Genomic DNA, 18,295 nt, shown 5'->3' with positions numbered 1-18,295 from the left:
CCCATGAAACTGCTCTGGCAAAGGTTGCCAGTGGCCTTCTACTTGCCAAATTCAGTGGACAGTTTCCAGTATAACAGTGTTTTTTAGTCCCTTGTGTAATTAGCAGACCCACCAATTCTTTCTCTTTCTGTAAACACTTATAAGGCTGTTTGGCATTAAACGCAATTGCCTTCTTGAACCTGCCCCCTTCCTTCGTTTCTGAAACCGACATAGCATTCTGTCTTAATTTTAATTCTACCTCTCTGACCCACCTCCAAGACTGAGAATGATTCCCTATCAAGTTCTTCCTCTCCCTGCTTCTTATGTGTGAATTTTTTACCAGAAGTCGATCCTTTGCCCTCTTTTTTTCTTACTTTCTATCTTTCCTGGGTGATCGCATTCATACTCAAGGCTTCAATTCCTCTGGGCTAATTATAATTTATAACCCATCTCTTCAGCTTCTCCTGAGCTTCAGACCCATGTTTATAAATGCCTATTAGATATGACTCCCCAATTTCAGTGTCCTGTGTAGGTCGAACTCTAAAATCCAAAATTTAGAATTGTGACCTGTTCATCTCTTCTTCCTTAGTGCTTATCACATAAGGACTATAGTCATTAAATGACTATAAAGGAAGAAAGGAAATAACTTGTTTTTTTTTCCTTCGATGTTTTTTCTTAGTGAGAAGCCACAGAAATGGAGAGTGGAAATAAATAGTGGTCAAAAGAAGGTGAAAACAATTTGGCAACTGAGTGACAGTCCACCTGTAGACCATCTGAATTGCCACAAACCTGGTAAATATGGTTTTTAATCTATTTAGGTAAATTGAAAATGAAAATAAACAAAGTTTTATTGATAGAGATCATTATAATAGCTCTTGAGTTCAATTTTAAATAATTTTCCTGAATTCTAGATGTAGAACATTTATTCTGAAAAAAATCTTGAAGGGGTGCTTTTTTTTTTCATTATCCTAGATAGAAGAACTTTTTTTAAAAGAGACGAAGTGATAGGGACATAGGAATAAAAATAGGCTATAAAATTAAAATGCCATACTTTACATTTCTGTACACTGTTTAAAATAGTGATGATATTTTTGTTCTAATGTCTTCTCTGTGTCTGGAATAAGGGTTGAGATTTCTAGTATTCTATCAAAGATGGTTCACATTAGTCAAAGAATGTCTTTCAGTCCCTGATGTAATTAGCTGGTCCACCAAGTCTTCCTCCTTCAGTAAGCACCTATAAAACTGTTATCTTCACGTATGTGGATTGTATGGTGCTGTCGTCTTTTATTTGTGTAGGTCTTAAATGGCTGCATTCAAATATTGCAAGGATTATCTAAAATAAAATCTGTTGGTTATAAGAGAGAATGCAAGAAGATTTCAAAAGCCTGTAGTTAACCACTGCTGGGAATACAAATATATTGTCTTATTTAAATGATTGATACTTTGCAAAATTATTTCCGGAAAATGTTTATCCTTCTACCCCAAATATATTTTTATTCAGGCATGGTGAAACTTCTCTCAACTAGAATGGAAACTTCTCTATTCATATAACTGAACTGTTTAAGTCCTAAAGAAACCGAAAGAATTTTCCTGAGAATCATCAGTTAAAATCATGCTGTCTTTTCTAAGTGTGATACAAAACATGGAAGCTCTAAAAGATTGAAAATCAACTATATAAAAATAGAAAATTTTCTGTATGGCAAAAAATACCAGAGGCAAAACAACAGATATATAATAAGCTAGGAAAAGAAATTTGCAGCTCAAGTTCGGAAAAGGGGCTATATTCCCTAGTAAAGAAATTTCAAATCAGTAAGAAAAATACTAATAACTCAATAGAAAAATGATCAGTTAATATGAATAGTTTACCAGAAAGGAAATTCAAATGTCATCTTAAAATACCTACCCACCTACAAGAAGAAAAATGCAAATTTATGTTAAATGTTATGTTTTTTATTATCTTTCACCTGTCAGTTTAGCAAAGTTCAAAAAGTTTGATGTCACAGTGCTGGCAAGGACATGGACAACAGGCAGTCAACCTCACCCATTGCTGGTTGGAATGTAAAGTTGTACAGCTTCTGTGGAGAATGATATCCACCAAAATTTTATAAGAATATGTTTTTTGACCCAGCAGTTTCATTAAGAGGAATTTATTCCACACATATAACCAGATGTACAAAAAGACCTATGAACAAGGTTATTAATTGCTGTATTGTTTACAGCAGCAAAATATTGGGAAAAAAACATGGAGAAAAAGGTCAGGAAGGATACAACCAAATTCCCAAGGTATAGAATGGTGAGGGCATGAGTGGTTTTCAGCTTTGGCTGAATATTAGAATCATCTGGGAAGCTTTTAAAGTTCTAATACCCACATAAAGTAAATCAGAATCTCTGAAAGTAGAGCCTGGACATCAGTAATGTTTAAATTCTCTAGGTCATTCCATTGTGCAACTAAGGTTAAGAACCATCAGCTTAAACATTTTATTTTATCCACATATGTTGTTTCAAGTGTTTTTTTTTAAAGACATGTATTTTATGATTAAAAGAAAGTTTTAAAGACATGAACATATGTGATACATTTTTGAAAAATGCTGTTTTAGAATTTTATTACATAAAGATTAAACCTCGCCTTTGAGGAAATTCATGCAAGATTAAACACCTTTTTCCAATGATGCGGAATAAGTGAAATATACTGAACATATCTTTCAGTCTTTTTAATTCAGTTTGCTTCAAAAAGAGTGAAAGTGATTTTGAATGTTAGAGTTAAAACAATTTATTGATGCATTGATCCAATGACTCCTTTTATAACAATAAAGAATTTTTATGAAATTGTATATTTGTACGCTTAGAAACACACTCAATTTTGCCTTGAATTTTATAACCTTTTCTACCCATCATATATTCTTTGTGTGTTTTGTCTAGAAATTTTTCAGTGACTTTTGGCCCAAAGCAAGACCCACTGTTCAAGGAGGACCTCATTTGTATTCATGCAAAGCCCTGGTTGTAAATATTAGAGCCCAATAATGTGGTTTTTCTTTTTTCTTTTTTTGGCTAAATATATACGTTTAAGAAATTAGACTATTTCATTGCCCGAGCTTTGGTCAAATACTAGTTTTTTCAGAATATCTATGGTATGACACTCTTAAGTAAAACAGTTGATATCAAAAGCAGGAAGACTTAAGAGAGAAAAGTATACCTTTGTCTGCTTTGGGAAGAAAGAATAATGATTTGGGGTTCATAGGGAAGAAAAACAATATCCAGTAGAGTGCTGCTCACCCAGTGGTTGTTCAACAAATGATTGTTGATAATGGTGGGAATATGGAAACCAAAATGTTGGCCCACAAAGAAGTGGATATAGTTTCATCTAAATGTTAATTGTACCATTTATTTTGAAATACAACAGTCATCAGGAGAAAAAAAAGTGTATATATGTCTAGCCCTAAGACTGAAAATCCTAAGGAGATAATGTTTTCTGAAATATATATTAAGATTGAAAAAAAGATGATTGTTAACCATAGTGGATGAGGCACAAAAAAATAAAGCCGTAGGTTTCCAAATTTAAAATATTTAATTTTTTAAAAAAATCTGCTTTATATTTTAGTTTGTTTAGTTTGTTTAGTCATGTTTTCAATGTGCCAAGAGGGTTTACTATTTAAAGGAATCATCCTTGCTGATTTTTGTCTAACAAATTCTCTTAAAGTAGAAGACACATAATCATTCAGACTACCTCTCAATTATGGTAAAATTCAGCAGTACAGATGGTAGAAAAGCCATCAGGGTGTAAGCAATTCTGATCTCACTATCTTTCTGGTTACAGATTTTTCTGAATTAACATTAAACAGTAGCCTGGAAGAAAGGATATCCTTTACTAACATGGTTACCTGCAGCCAGGTGCATTTCAAGTGATATATGCTGAAGGGGGGTCCTCTATCAGGTAGTATGTTCATTTTTTGTTCTCTTCGAATGTTTTGTAATGTGTTAAGTACCTTAAGTTTTAGTTCTTTCTATAAATGCCGACTTAATACATTGGGAATATGGATTATTTATCAGTAATCACATAAAAGGCTCACCAGATGTTACTGAGCAGTGCAAGTCTTTAATTTCCTTTCTACCTTCTGTAGTCAACTTAATAGGTCAGTTTAATCATAAAACCAGAGAAACAAAAACTTTTTTTCTGAGTAGTAATATCTTTGTACTTTAAATCTGGATAGAGAGTAGAAAGAGAGTTTGATTTCAAAAACGTTTATGGAAGAGAAAAACCATAAACAGGCATATCAATGTGACATTGAAAGCAAAGGTTTGTTAAAAGCAATTTTACCCCAGCCCAATTGTAGGACTAAGCCCCCAATGTAAATATCATTTTAAAATGTTTAATCTGAAATAAGATTAACCAAAAGGATTAATGGAGTAGCATTTTCTACTATCTTTACTATTTTTGTGTTTCAAAAATATTAAATAGAATCAGATGAGTAAAACACCTGACATTATTCCATCTTAAGCCGTTTTGTTCCCAAATAAATGGAGATTAGTTAATTTTAGTATAGTTAAGAATAAAATGAACACTTATTTTAAAAACAAAATATCTAGTTACAGAAAAGATATATAAATTAAATATATAATATTCAAGATTTTTCTCAGAGTGAAATGAATTCAGAAAAGTGTTATGTGCTCATTTGCTTGGTATTCACCTAATGCTATTCCCTGGTTACCTAATAAAATTTACAACCTGAAAGAATTGTTATCTACAGATGATTAGCTTTAACTATCATGTGTAGGAGATCGCTGAGATGGCATTCATTTCTACATTAAAGTAATGTTTCTGGATAGATTTTAAAATGAAAAAAATCAAGTCATAAGACAGTTTGTACAGTATGATCCTTTTTTGCAAAATGAAACTATATGCATAATATATAGCAGAATATTAACTTTGACTGAGAGGGGTGAGATAACAGGTGATTTTTATTTTATTTATTAAATGTTTGTTTTTATTTTCTAATTCTTACATCCCAGCATAAACCCCCAAAAGAAAAAAGAAATTATTACAGAGCCTGAAAACAAAAATGTATGTAAACCTTTGAAGCAGAAAGAAGAGGAATATCTGGAAGATTCTCTCTGAAAGATGAAGCTGCAGAATGGTAGTAACCCTGTATCAGTTCTGGCTCCGCAGGAGAAGCATTAGGAGAACCGCAACGATTAGTACACAGAGGGTGCAGACCGTAGGTACCATGATCTCCGTCGCCATCTGCATGTGACTTAGCAAAGGCTCTGAAATGGGAGAGAGAACACCACCACAAATGGGAATGTGATCATTTTAACGAGTCTAGCTTCATCCTGAAAGTTTTAACTGTATTGAAGAAACTTGGGAAATGGCTTTACACTTTCTAATTCTCATTTTCTGTAAAAGAGGACCTGATGAATTAAATGTTATAAAAAATTATGTGAGGGCTTTGGAAAATACTTCAGAAAATATGGGATAAAGAAATGCCTGACACAGCTACTGTAATAAAATCTACATGTAAATTAATGCTTACCATAATTAATCTCACAATATTAGCAGCTATATTCCATGGTTTCTATAATTTTCACTGGGGGGATTTGTGAAAGAAAAATCCGTGGGAAACATTTCCAACCTTTCAAAGATGTTATTGTATATCTTAATAGATATAGGAATTTCTATATTGAAATTTTGTATGGTAGTTCTTAACATAGTTCGGTAAGAGTCTTAAAGAGTTAAATGTTAAGCATATACCATGTACATGAATAAAGTAGTGGACATTGATGTAATACCCACTTTTAGGTTTTGTGTCAGACATAATGGTTATCAACAGAAATAAGACACAGGCCCTGCTCTCATGGAGTTCATAGGCTTAGTAATAAATTCTCTATCATGTTTCTACATGATAAAATGCATTTTATTTTAGTTTAATGGAATGTACATCCTTAGTGGTTATTTAGATGGGACAGGGGAATGGGCACAGTGGTATATTGGCCTATAAAAATAGCTGAATTGATAGGATTTGGTCTAGCACTTTCCACCTCTGATACCACATTAAAGATGACTTTGTTAAAACAAGAAGCATATTTCTCTGATTGTCCTTCTAGAGAAAGACAAAATTCACAGAAACAAATGATATGCCGTTGGCATTTCTTGATGTATAATTGCATCTTTGTTATTCTACATTGTAGCATTTTAGATCCTATTGCATAAGAAATGATGCCTTCTATGAGGTCAGGGACTTTGTTTTGTTCATTGCTATATCCCTAGGGCTTAAAACACCCCCGGGCTAATAGTGTTTAACAATTACTTCCTGGATAAATATAATATCTGAAGTTTTCTTTGACCGTTTTTTTTTTCATTCCATTTGATATAATAGTTGAATTTTTTCTACCTTTCACAAAGCCCACTATAATAAAATAGTAGATTTATAAGTTTACAGTATGAATCAGAAAGAATAAATCTAGAGTGGATAAAATAATTTTTTTTCTGGAAGGTTTTTAAAATATTTAAAATGCTTATAAGATAGAAACTTGACATTGCTTCAAAGTGAAGAAAAAGCCATTTTTAATTGTGGTTTTGGAAGATTGACTTAGGGTAGATCAACATTTTGAGACTTTGATAATGTCATTATATAATTATGTGGTTTAATTATCAAAGGGAAGAATTAAAAATATACTCACCTGCAGCAAGCATCTGGTTATTGATAGAGCAAGTTTCCAAGGCTTGGTAGTACCAACTTTCCACCTAATAAAAAGCCACTTGATGAGTAATGTTGTCTTATACTAATTTTTTGCTGTTGAAGTTATTTTTGGCATAATGTGGAATAAAAAAATTTAATATGCTTGTAGCTTAGTTAATGTTTATTGAACACCAATGTGCATCATTATGAGGGGGTCAAAAAACAGTATTCTTGAGGAGTTTATAATCTAGTGTTTTTCTAGTAATGCAAAACTTGTGAATGCCTGATAGCTAACAGTCACTGCTTCCATGTATAGTCCCACTGGGCTCACTCTAAAAGAATGTTGGTAAACAAGTGAGATTTATTTTTAAAAATTATTTTTATTAATACACTCCAAATACAATTTGTATTCCCTGCCATTAGGCGCAGCAATATAGAGAGCTGATAGAAAAATGTGTAAGTCATTGAAAATGTTTGGTAGGTTTTAAAGGATTATTAAGTTTGATTATTTTTTAAGCTCATTTGGGAACCAGTGCATTTGTGTGACTCTGCCATTTGATGGGAAAAGAAATGAAAATTATATGGTCATTATATATTTGATTTACTTAACTTTTCATATATGTTGAAGAATAGGCAGTATTTGTGATAAGATACAACATTTAGAATAATACTTAACTAAAAGTCTCTATTATAACCTAAAGCAAACAGGACTCCTGCATAACCCTTGTCTGCCCTTAATATTCTGCATGTTGGGATTGAATTTTAATGTGTGTTTACCCTATTCTAAGCAAATAAGCAAAGAGGTTGTACAAATTGGGAGAAGACACAAAGGACCATGCTCCCACATACCCCTGTCTTCTTTCAGGGTGGAAAGAGGACAGGTTCTTGCCAAACTACACCCTAGCTGCCTAGCTCTTCTAAAATCCAGAATGAGTAACATGGATAATTAGTCCTACCTCTCTTGGACTGGGAAACCCATTGGCAGTGATAATCTTCTTATAATATTGAACTGAAGCCTTTGGGTAGCGTGGCTTATTTCTGTTGTTAAATTCGACGTAGTAGAATCCATATCTATCTGAGTATCCTTTCTCCCATTCAAACTTATCCAACAGAGACCAGGAAGTATACCCTTTTATATTAGCACCATCTTTTATAGCTGCAAAGACATTTTTTGGCATATTTAATATATTTTATTTACTTGGAAAAATAATATTGTGAAGATAAATGTTTTATGAGATTTAGAAACAAGTTTTAGTCAATCATGCATATTATCAAATTTTGTCCAAGTTAGAAAAATTCATGAAGACAGTCTTGGTTTTTATCTTACCTTTTAGCATTTCATTTATATATCCTTTAAGGTATTGAATTCTCCACTCATCACATAATTGAGTACAGTGTAATTTTTGAGATGCTCCATTTTCCATCACATATATGAGAGGATCGCCATATTGAGTCTGGAAGTCATAGTAACAAATATCTTAAAAATTCCAACTTACAGGTGGGTTTCTGAGTCTGAGGCACATATTGGCATACAAGGCCAAGCCTTCTATATTCTAATTGAGTGTCTAGAAGTGTTTAGTAGATGCCAGTTTGCACGTTTATTTAGATAGGCATGTAAGTAAGAGGCAAATTCATATGAAAGAATATGTTTTGTTAACAAATTAGCATCATTGTAGAGAAAATGTATTTCAGGTCTCGTTCTTTCCCACATATTCCATTTCAGATGAAAAGGGCAGCAAAATAACAAAATGTGGGATAAGGCTTTTAGCTCTAGTTGTATACATTGAAATGGTTATTCATAGTAGGCATTAGTCTGTTAGGTCTATATCTGGTAGCTTCTGGAGTATGAGTAACTTTTTATTTTGTTTTATTAACTTTAAAATGTAAGCACCTGTGCTTAAGCTCTAAGACCATGAATTCAGGTCAAAAAATGCCTTTTAAATAGCTCAATGTGACAATTACCTTAGCAAAGTTGAGGAGTCTTCTAAATCCCCATGGCACAGAATATAGCCACTTAGACCCCAGATCAGGCCAGTTTGGGTCAACCAGTTCTACTAAGTCACGATCATTCTGGTAGCTGGGACCCTGGCGGGAGGGATAGTTCCTTTCTGTGATGTACCGAGTCGTAAAATGACCTAATCCCAAGAAATCAGATGTGCCTTTAATGTAGCTCTTTTCCTGGAGTGTGAACACTGGTAACCGTGACAAGTCCAAGCCTTGCTCTGCGCTCTTTCTTCCTATTAAGAGAGAAAAATCGAATTTAACAAAGTTTTACTTTTGCAATCATTTTATGTACCATGATGATTAAGCATGTTGACATATAACCTGTTATCCAAATGCTGGGCTTTGGGATTCATTTGTATGGAAAGTGTAACCTGAGCTTTTTAAACTGGAATGTTGACATTTGAGTACTATCCCAAATTTAAAAGGTTACATTGCTTAAAAGTAATACTTTCACAGATTATTCAGGAAGTGGTATGTGGACAAATATATAGCCATCTGGAAAAAAGTAGAATTGGATTCCTATATTATTCCTTCTATCAAAATTGGGTATTTTGGTTGCCCCTGGGAAGGGAACAAGAAGCCCAGTGAGTGGGGGAATGATATGGTCACATCTATGCACTGTTGTAAGTGTAAGCTGGTTGTTGGGAAATTTTGTCCTCGCTTTCAAAATTGTAAACGTATATGTCCTTTCCCTGACCAGTTCTAAATCTGTTTATCCTACATGTTACACATGCGAAAGAATGTATATACAAGGATATTCATTGTAGATTGAATAGCAAAAGGTTAGAAACGATCTAGATGTCTATCAGGAGAGACTGGTTAAAAAATGATGGGATATCCATCAGTGCAACACTATGCAGCCATTAGAATGAATGAGCAGCACTTTGCACACCAACATGAAAAGAATGCCAAGATACACGTTTAAGTGGAACAAAGATGCAGAGTGTTGCATATAATAACAGGTACCACCTAGCAGCAGTGTTTCTGCTCACATGTGGACAATCCATGTCCAGAAGTGTGCTTCCTCCTGGGGAGGATGGGAGCAGTGGGGAGGAGGAGGGTCAGAAGCCTGACTTTTCACTTTTCACTTTCAAAGTTTGCAATGTGCATGTCCTTTTCTATAATCTATGCAGAAAAAAAGTTTTAAATAAAGTAACATTTTGTGAGTTGATAAAAATATAACCATAAAAATGTTTACACAGAGGCTATTGGTTTAGATTAAATGAGTGAAAAGTTTGTATTATTAAATACCTTTAAAATATTACCATTTTATATTTAGTAACTTGAGAAAAATTGCAAGTTATTGTCACTGTACTATTCCTAATATATAGCCACTCACCACATGTGGCTATTGGAATATGGCTAAGGTAACTGCATCTTTAATTTAGTCATCTCGAAGGACTGAATTTTTATTTCTTTAAGCTTTTAATTTAAATAGACACAAATGGCTACAGGCTATCATATTGGACATCACAGATATAATGTATATCCATATATGTCATATCTATATATGTGTATATATACAAATACACATGCACATCATATATAGCATTTCAGTCATCACCGAAAGTTCTGTTGGTCAGCACTGGTCTAGAATTACTTTCATACATATATTTATAGTGAATAAAAAGATGCTTGAGATGCCTGGAAGTAATTTGTGAACAAGATTTCAAGCAAATGCTTTCACTACTAAAGAAAATATTAACTCCTCGGAGGATCCTTCTTTCCACATTGTACAAAGGGAAAATTCAGCCAGTTTCCACTTTAGTTATCACAAAGTTGGTGAGGTCTGGGAGTGAAGTTGATTGGCTTAAGCCCAAGAACTGCTCTGTGACAACCAATCACTTTGGCTTTTTTAGTGCAATCCTGTTCTGCCTCCTGCAACGGCCTCTGAGGGTCCTGAGAGAGTGAATGTACTATGTGAATGAAGAGATGGGCCTGCAGGAACACGGGCACTGTCTGGTCATGAGGGTTTTCTCCTTGTACATCTTGAGGAAATCGTTCTCAATATTTTGAGTGTCACAGAACTGGTTATTGCCAAAAGATTGTTAGAGGTTATTTTGTCTAATTCTTCATATTCAGATGATAAGACTAACATCCAAAGAGATGAAGCACCTTGTCCAGTCACTCACTAGTGGCAGAGTTGGAATCAGAAGTTGCTGCTACTATTCTAGATAAGTCTGATAAATGGTGCTTTAAAAAGAGAAAGTTTTGAAATGTTGACAGTCTCTCTTAGTCAAACATCCAAGGTAGCCTTGTTGTGTGAGACTGTAACCTATTTCAATGTGATCCTTGTCTCTTTATTAGTAGAGTGCATGCTGGTACATCTAAACACAAATAATACATTTAGATTCCTAAAGCCAGACACTGCTGGTTGCCTGCCTAGTAGTCCCATACTGTCTTCTTTCATGCCTCTTCCTCACCCTCTTCCAAGGGGATGTCTCTTTTGTATGAGTCCTGGTTCCTCCCCAGCCTTTGAGAACCTAGTCCTAATGGTCTAGGGCATTCCAGGGCAAGTGACAGTTCTGTCCCTTAGGCACAAAAGGAAGGCAGCTTCAGGTGAAAGCTGTTTTCTGGGAAGATTTTTCTTGTTCTTAAAAACAGATATGACAGAGTTATTTCCTTTTTTCTGCCTCTGAGTGGGTGTTGATGTGTAAAGATGTGATGCCTAGAGCTGCTGCAGCTGTCTTGTGACCATAGGGAGTAGTGATGGTCTAGCTAAAAGTGCCTGAGTGGAAAGATGGAATGAGCCTGGGTCCTCAAAAACATCCCCGAAGGCTGATTATCTTTTTCTGGACTCAAGTGAGATGATAAATTCCCTACTTTCCAAGAGATTTTAGTTGTAGTTTTCTGTTATATAGCACTAAACAGCATCCAGACTGAAACAATCTTGTGAGCTCTTCTCTGACACTGGAAAACAGCTTGGAAAGTATTTCTCAAATGAAACCAGCGATAGAACTGACACTGCCTATGGCTGTGTCTTTGACTTCTCTCTCCCACTTCACTGCAGTTAAAATGGAGTGGAGTGGGTGGAGGAGACAGGACAGCAGAAGACAAGAGCAAGCAGCCCAGAGACCTGCTAAATTTTTCTCCTGGGTTCTGAACTCAATTTCCATGTCTAGGGGTCTGAGTGTTCCCCCTCAACAGCCCTACCCCAATTCAAATGACCGGTTCCTGATTCCTTGGGGGCTGGATTATCCCCTTGAGTGCCTCACCCAAGCCCAGTGTGTTCTTCCATCCCTGCCTTTGGGTCATTTCACTTGAGTTCAATACTGTTGCTGTGGCATCTGGAGTTTAAAAATGGGGCTTGGCTCACCGATACGCTCCTTCATGACTTGGGGGTAGTCACCAGCATAAATGGGGTTGGCAAACCAGCCCAGGCAGAATTGTAGGTATCGCTCAGCTGCTTCTATGTCCTTGGGGTTACTAATGTCCATGGGTTCCCCCCAATCGCAGTTTAATGAAATCCCCACCAGCCCTTACAAGAAAAGAAAGAAAAGGGGTGGCAGGTAGAAATGACATCGCTCCTCTGGGCACTCGTTTGTTCTTAGTACATGTGTGGCGGTAAAGCTCACCTTTCTGCTTGCTGCGCCATGTGCTGTTGTAAGAATGCCAGGCTTGGGCATGGGCCTGAAAGAGGAAAGATCAGCGGAGATGCCTGCCCTATCCACTTCTCTCCTCACCTTCCGTCTGAGGTGGCCTTTCCTTCCTAACTCTAGAGATCCAGTTGAAGTCCTGTCACATTCATGAATCCAGCCTTGACCTCCAGGGGCACTTACTTTCTTTGTACGATAGAGGAAAATTGGTCTAAATGTGGCATACACACATAAAGTACCGCTTTGTGCTATTTCCTATTTCTAAGATTTCTTCTAAAGTTTCTTGTATTCTTGATTGTCTTCTACAGCAATTACATAGTACTTTTCCCATAATGAGCTCAGGAAGTTAGGAAAATACCAAGCATCTGGAAAAATCTCAAGAAATGGAATTCAAAATGTGCCGACCTGCCTTCTCTCTCTATTCTCTCCCAGTGATCCACTGATGTCTTCAGAGCTCTGCTCTTAAAATATTCAGTTTACTAAGTCATAAGCCAAATTTCAAAAGTTCTCTTCCTAACATGAATGTGAGGGTTTGGTATGTCCCCCAGTGACCCCTTGCCTTCTTGCTTGATCAGATTCTCCACCTTCTGCTCAGAGTTTGTCGAGGCCTTCTGTGATGTCTCCTACTCCCGTCCTCCAGTCATCATCACCCATACCCTCATATGTGTGTGTCCTATAATGTGACCCAATTCTCTCCCTCCCTTCTCAAGCCTTTCCGGTAGGCCTGTAACTCTTGGTGAGTCACCATCATCTTTGAATGTCTCCTTCACTTTCGTGCCCTAACTGAGCTTGGCTGCCCCTTAAGACCACCTCTACTGCCACTTCTTCTGGCACAGGCCATTTTTTTTCTCACGCCCATACCTTACGGAAGTGTCTGCCTTGCTCTTTATTGCTGCCTCCAAACTGTTTCTCTTCCTTCAAAAACCCAGGTCTCTTGAAGTCCATGGTGTCAGATGAGCACTCCTAACCCCTTCTTACTGCTGTCCTGCACCAACCTCCAGCTACATCTCATTCACTGAGGATTTTAGCCCTAGTTCACTGTCATGCCCCCTCCTCTTGTCACCATTCCACACAAGACAGTTTAGACCTACAGGTGACAAGTTTTCACATGTATGTGCTCCATCCCTTGGCTAGATTGCAAGCTCTAGACAGCAGCCACCATATTGTCTTAGTTGCAGTGTCCAGCAGAGCACTGCATGACAAGACACCCGCATCAATCCTCATGGAAGGGAAGCGGACAGTGCAAAAGTGCTATGGAATATGCTGGTTTTGAGGTAGAATGGCAGAGGACTGAGCTCAGTCTCGGACCTGGGGCAGGCCGAGTTGACACTGAGGCTTATCCCTCCACATTAAACCCAGCCTTCCCTCCCAGAAGGACCCACTTCACCTTAATGATGTGGTGTGCCGCCTTGTACAGGCCCATGCCGTGGAGCTTCAGGCCTGGTGCGTGGTGGCCGGTCTCATAGCCTTTTTCGACCATTGTCTACATGGATGGCAAGTGGGGACCACAGGACCATGAGAAGTGGCAGGGTATGCTCCAGTCTGGGAAGTGGGTTTCCCCACTGGAGAAGGGCCTTGCTTACCCGAGGATCACTGAAAGTGACCCAGTGCTTCACCCGGTCCCCAAAGGCCTCAAAGCACATATTGGCGTAATCACTGAAGTACTTGGTCATGCTCACATTCTGCCACCCGCCATACTTGACCTGGAGCAGCTGCAAACAGACAAGTGGAGAGAGAAGCAGGTGCCCCAAGTGTCCGTATTCAGAAAAGACCTTTGGAGCCAGTTGGCCAAGTTTGTGGGAAAAACATGGGTGATTACGGCTACAGAGGATGTTTAGAGGAAAGGCGAGCAAAGACGCAGGGTCTTGGGCATTAAGACTTGAAGACGGTGGCAGTGATGAACCGTGAAACAACATAAATGTGGAGATGAGCTGTGTGACATACCTTATACAGACAAGATGGAGGAATTTGATAGATGGAACATTTAAAAAAATTTGCTAAGGGAAAGAGGTTCAATAATGGGGAAAAAATCTTGAAAATAAGTTTCGAAGAAATAAAGTATGATACTGGGCATGGAAGCTCTGATTAGGATTTTGGGGGCCGTGTAGATGTCAGAAACCTCCCAGAAATGAGAGTGGGTTCTGCTTTCTTCAGCAGAGGGCTCTCCCCGACCCAAAGGCATCTGCCAAAAGGTGTATTTCTCAAGATTCACCATTCCATCAATGTTACCTACCAAGCTCTCCTTGGTGGGTTTGAGAGGATGCTCAAGGGTTAGGTTAGTGAAAGTAGTTAACCAAGGAAGAACCTGGGAGGAAGTTTCCAGTTCATCTCCCTAAAGCCTGCTCTATGGCCTCAGCCCTGGTTTTAGAGGCCTCTGGTGACTCCCCTTACCACAGAACAAACCCCAGTCACCTTAGCAGCTGAAGCCTTCCAAGCTACTTGTCCAATCTCCTTCCCCTGCTGCCTACTCCCCAAATTCTAACTGAATCACTTGCCCAGCCCCTCCCTGCCTCCTTGCCATGCTCCCTCCAACTAGAAGATCCCCTCCTTTCACCTCTTGCCCCACCCCTTCAAAGTGCTGGTAGGACTCCATCTTCCTAGCAGCTCCCTGTAGCCATGTCTCTAGCCTCTCACCTCCTTCCTGCCACCCTGTGTCACAGAGTTACATACACAGCTCCTGTCCTGGTTAGGCCATGATCCCCATGGGGCCTTGATGAATGAATAAGTCACTTGAATAGTGATGTTCTTAAGCATATTGGGACTTAATGGAAATTGCTTGGGGAAGAGGTGTGGCTCATACATGAGCACGTATGGTGCTGGCTCAAACAAACTGGAAAAAAAGGCTAAACAACCTTGTTAATTATGCCATGTCATCAGATTTTACTCAAGAGATGTTTCTTTCTTTATAGTTTGATGTCTCGTTTTTAGGGCACATGTTTTAGAAAACCTCAAAATTCGCACTTATCACTTATTACAAATGTCGGTTAAAATAGCATGATCTCCCTGCCGTGGGTGAGTCAGATTTCTTCTTTACTCCAACCCACCTTTCAGTCCGGACCCCAGTCTTTGCCCTCATTTTAGCTACCCCAGGTCCCCAGATCAGCCTCCCTCCTGCTGAGTCCCCCATGGGCCTCTGAGCCTGCACAGCCCTCACCTGCGGGAGATCCCAGTGGTGCAAGGTCACGATGGGGGTGATGTTGTTCTTCAGAAGGGCATCGATGAAGTCGCTGTAGAACTTGATTCCCTTCTCATTCACTTGGTCAGCTGAAGGTAAGATGAAAGGTGACTTGACAAGAAAGGACCATGGCCTTGGCCTTCTGAAATGCAGCATTCAGAAGAACTGAAGGCACCTCAGGCCACCAGCACCTGGGTCTCAGAGAGGTGCTCTAGGTGCTCCTGGGAGCCCAGCTACCTGCAGAGCCTGTGAGAGCTGCTGCCAGAAAATACCATGTCTGTGGCCTCTCTCTGCAGGACTCTGTTGTCCCTGCAAAGCCAACGTGGCCAAAAGGGTCACACTTGTATTGGGGAGGGGCTGCCCTAGCTCACCTCGTACACCAGTGGGTAAGAGCCGGGGCCAAGACAGGGAGAATCGGTAATGGTTCACATGCAGCTCCTTCAGCAGAATGATGTCTTCCTGTGCAGACAGGGCGGGAGGCAGGCAGGGTCACTGGGGACCCTGGGGTAGGCAGATAGGGGTCACACTGGGGTCCCCCAGGCCAAGGCTCACTCCTGTCTATACCCCTAGTGAGTGAGGAAGCAGCTGTTTCCTCATTTATACAATAGGTGCAATACCACCTGCCCCGGCTTCCTCCTGGTGATGTGCCAAGAGTCAAATAAAATGCAGGATACGGGGGCGGGGGCACTTTGAGAACTCCATCTGGGTGTTTCTAATAAACTTGGGAGTAAATCCCCCAAGAAGTCAATCCAGAGAAGAAAGTGGGTACTGAGCAGAGGGATTGAGGATGAGCTGGCCTCACTCCACGGGGGGTCAATTCACTTGCAGGGACCTGGGGTTCAGGCTACTGTGGCCTATAGGCTCTGGAACCATGACATTGCCCCTTGGTCCCACCACCTGGACCAAGGTCCTGGCTCAAGTGGGCCCCTGCTTTCCTTTCTTCCTATATCTACCTTCCCACAGCCTGCACACACCCCCAGTCTCCAGTCCCCAGTCCCCACTGACCCCGCATCCTTCGGTGGGAGTGTTTAGCAGAGCACGGGATTGACATTGTCACCTGGGCTTCCCCCAGTATATCGCTGCCCACCACTCAGCGAGGTGAGTGCTCAAACACACACACGTCCTTCACTTACCTGGACCTTGTAGTAGCCATCACACGCCACATCTGCTGTCTCACCCCCAAGCACCTTCCCCTTCCCGCTGTGCGTGAAGGCATCCCAGATGCTGGGCCCTTTCCCATCCTGGTCCCAGGCACCCTCTGTCTGGAAGGCAGAGCTGCCCACACCCCAAGAGAAGCCTGCAAGCAGAGACCCCCAAGCTGAGCTCTGGGCCCTCCCACTTCCCACCCAGCCTCGGGACTATAGTCTGTGCCTCCTGGGCCACAGGGCAGTCCCCTCCCCAGTAGCCTGTCCCTGTCTCCCTAGGAGTGGGAGCATGTGTGGCAGCATGGGTGAAGACATAATACATTAAAAACATTTTTTTTTTTGCACAGTTAGCTCTGATTAACATACTAACCGTAAAATAACTTTAAAAAAATCTGTTAGGAACTTCTTTTATTTTATGACAACTATATAGAATTATATTCCACATTCTACCTGTCCAGAAGCTAAAACACTGACTCCTTGGCGAGCCAGTCAAGGTGCGCAAGCTGACAGACGGACAAACAGAAGAATGGACATACCAAGTGGGAAGGTTCCGTAGTAGAAGGAGGCCTCTTCTGGGGACCCTTTCCTGGTGGCTCCCAGCCTGGATACCAGCAGTAGCACCCACCAAAGGGTGACAGCCGAGACTGACTTCATGGCACCCGGCCCTCCCCCATTCCTGGAAAAGTACACCTAACAGGTACAGGCCCACACGGCCAGGGCTGGGGGGCCTGATCACAGCTTGGGGCAAGGCCAGGAGGAGCGGAGGATGGGACGAGGTGGGGGTGCTTTATTTAGAGAAGCATTGGCTCTACTGGGGGCAGCTGGTCCATGGGTCTAGACGCTGGGACCCACCAGCAGAGGCTAAGGATGGGGACAAGCTACGATTCCTGTGTAAAACACTAAGAAGGAGATGAACGCTGGGCTTGGGGAGCTCCAAGTCTGATGGGAAAGGCTCCGAACCACTCCCAGCCTTTGTGTGTTGGGAGAGACCCAGCCCATATTTTGTGAGAGGCCTCAATCTAATAGGGAAATGACTTCTGCCTTAGGGAAGCTCCAGTCTGATGGGGGACACAGGACAACCACAGGGTTCCTGAAGCACCCCCACCTACACACTGTGGTATGTGTAGAGAGACAGACTCCTCCCCAAGCTGGGGACCCCCAGTCCTGAGGGTCAGGGTGATTCCCTCCCACTAGCTGCCTAGCCAGCTTACCTAGGATTGTCCTCAGTCCCAGACACTGGCAGAGCAGCAGCTGGTGGCCAGAGGGCTCTCAGACTGACCCCCAGGGCTTGTGCTGCTCCCTGAGAGCAGAGCCCACAGCCCAGCGAAGGCTCTCGGTTGGAGGCGTGGTCTGTGGCCTAACCTAGATCTAAAAAGAGCTTCAATAGCCCCATTCAGTGGGGCAGGCAGGAATGCTGAGTTGGCCTGTGGGGCCTGAGTCAGCAGCCCAGCAGCTTAGCCCCGGGCCTCGGGCATGCAGTCAGCCCCCTCCCAAGGCAGAGGGGCAGTGATCCAGTCCCCCTGGCCCTTTGTAGGGGCCTGATGTGTGTGCCACACCTTAGTCGGGTAAGCTTAAGGTGAGGGTGGAAGGGTGGGCATCAGCATATGTGGGCATCTGTCTCTGTGTCTACCCCTCCCTGCTGCCGGAGAGAATTCACTGTAGAAGGGAAAGTTGATTTTTCCACCTCACCCTCCTCTCTGTAGACCCCTCATTTATTCCTTC

General features: G+C 40.5%; 2 protein-coding genes across 4 annotated transcripts in view; one reads left to right on the top strand and one right to left on the bottom strand.

The window, feature by feature from the left end:
- ZWILCH (zwilch kinetochore protein) overlaps window positions 1-6,821 on the top strand; it is a 30,178-nt gene extending 23,357 nt beyond the window's left edge. For all 3 annotated transcript variants that reach the window (XM_039865237.1, XM_039865238.1, XM_039865239.1), the window contains exons 17-19: window positions 659-771; window positions 3,794-3,910; window positions 4,987-6,821. In XM_039865237.1, coding sequence (XP_039721171.1) covers window positions 659-771; window positions 3,794-3,882 — 202 coding nt within the window. In that variant the 3' untranslated portion in view covers window positions 3,883-3,910; window positions 4,987-6,821. The remainder of the gene's footprint in view (window positions 1-658; window positions 772-3,793; window positions 3,911-4,986) is intronic.
- LCTL (lactase like) lies at window positions 5,107-17,896 on the bottom strand. Its single transcript, XM_039865245.1, has 14 exons — window positions 17,785-17,896; window positions 17,110-17,249; window positions 16,562-16,725; window positions 15,800-15,887; window positions 15,408-15,517; window positions 13,837-13,965; window positions 13,641-13,736; window positions 12,233-12,287; window positions 11,974-12,135; window positions 8,616-8,890; window positions 7,981-8,107; window positions 7,610-7,809; window positions 6,655-6,718; window positions 5,107-5,241 (listed from the first exon to the last, which is right to left on the bottom strand). Exons 2-14 carry the CDS (start codon window positions 17,225-17,227, stop codon window positions 5,126-5,128), a joined length of 1,704 nt encoding a protein of 567 aa, XP_039721179.1. The 5' UTR covers window positions 17,228-17,249; window positions 17,785-17,896; the 3' UTR covers window positions 5,107-5,125.
- Window positions 17,897-18,295: the final 399 nt, after the last annotated feature.

The sequence above is a fragment of the Pteropus medius genome, unplaced genomic scaffold (genome assembly GCF_902729225.1).
Source record: "Pteropus medius unplaced genomic scaffold, Ma_sr-lr_union100, whole genome shotgun sequence".
Lineage (NCBI taxonomy): Eukaryota > Metazoa > Chordata > Mammalia > Chiroptera > Pteropodidae > Pteropus > Pteropus medius.
This window is presented reverse-complemented; position numbering and strand designations above follow the sequence as displayed.

Excerpts from the sequence above, each read along its gene's own strand:
- LCTL (XM_039865245.1), bottom strand. The coding sequence starts at position 17,227 with ATGAAGTCAGTCTCGGCTGTCACCCTTTGGTGGGTGCTACTGCTGGTA. Across the intron at positions 12,288-13,640 it reads CGGCACACCACATCATTAAG|GCCCATGCCCAAGCCTGGCA; the intron begins GTGAAGTGGGTC and ends TTCCTCTTTCAG. Across the intron at positions 6,719-7,609 it reads GGTTTCCCAGTCCAAGAGAG|GTGGAAAGTTGGTACTACCA; the intron begins GTAGGACTAATT and ends GCTTTTTATTAG.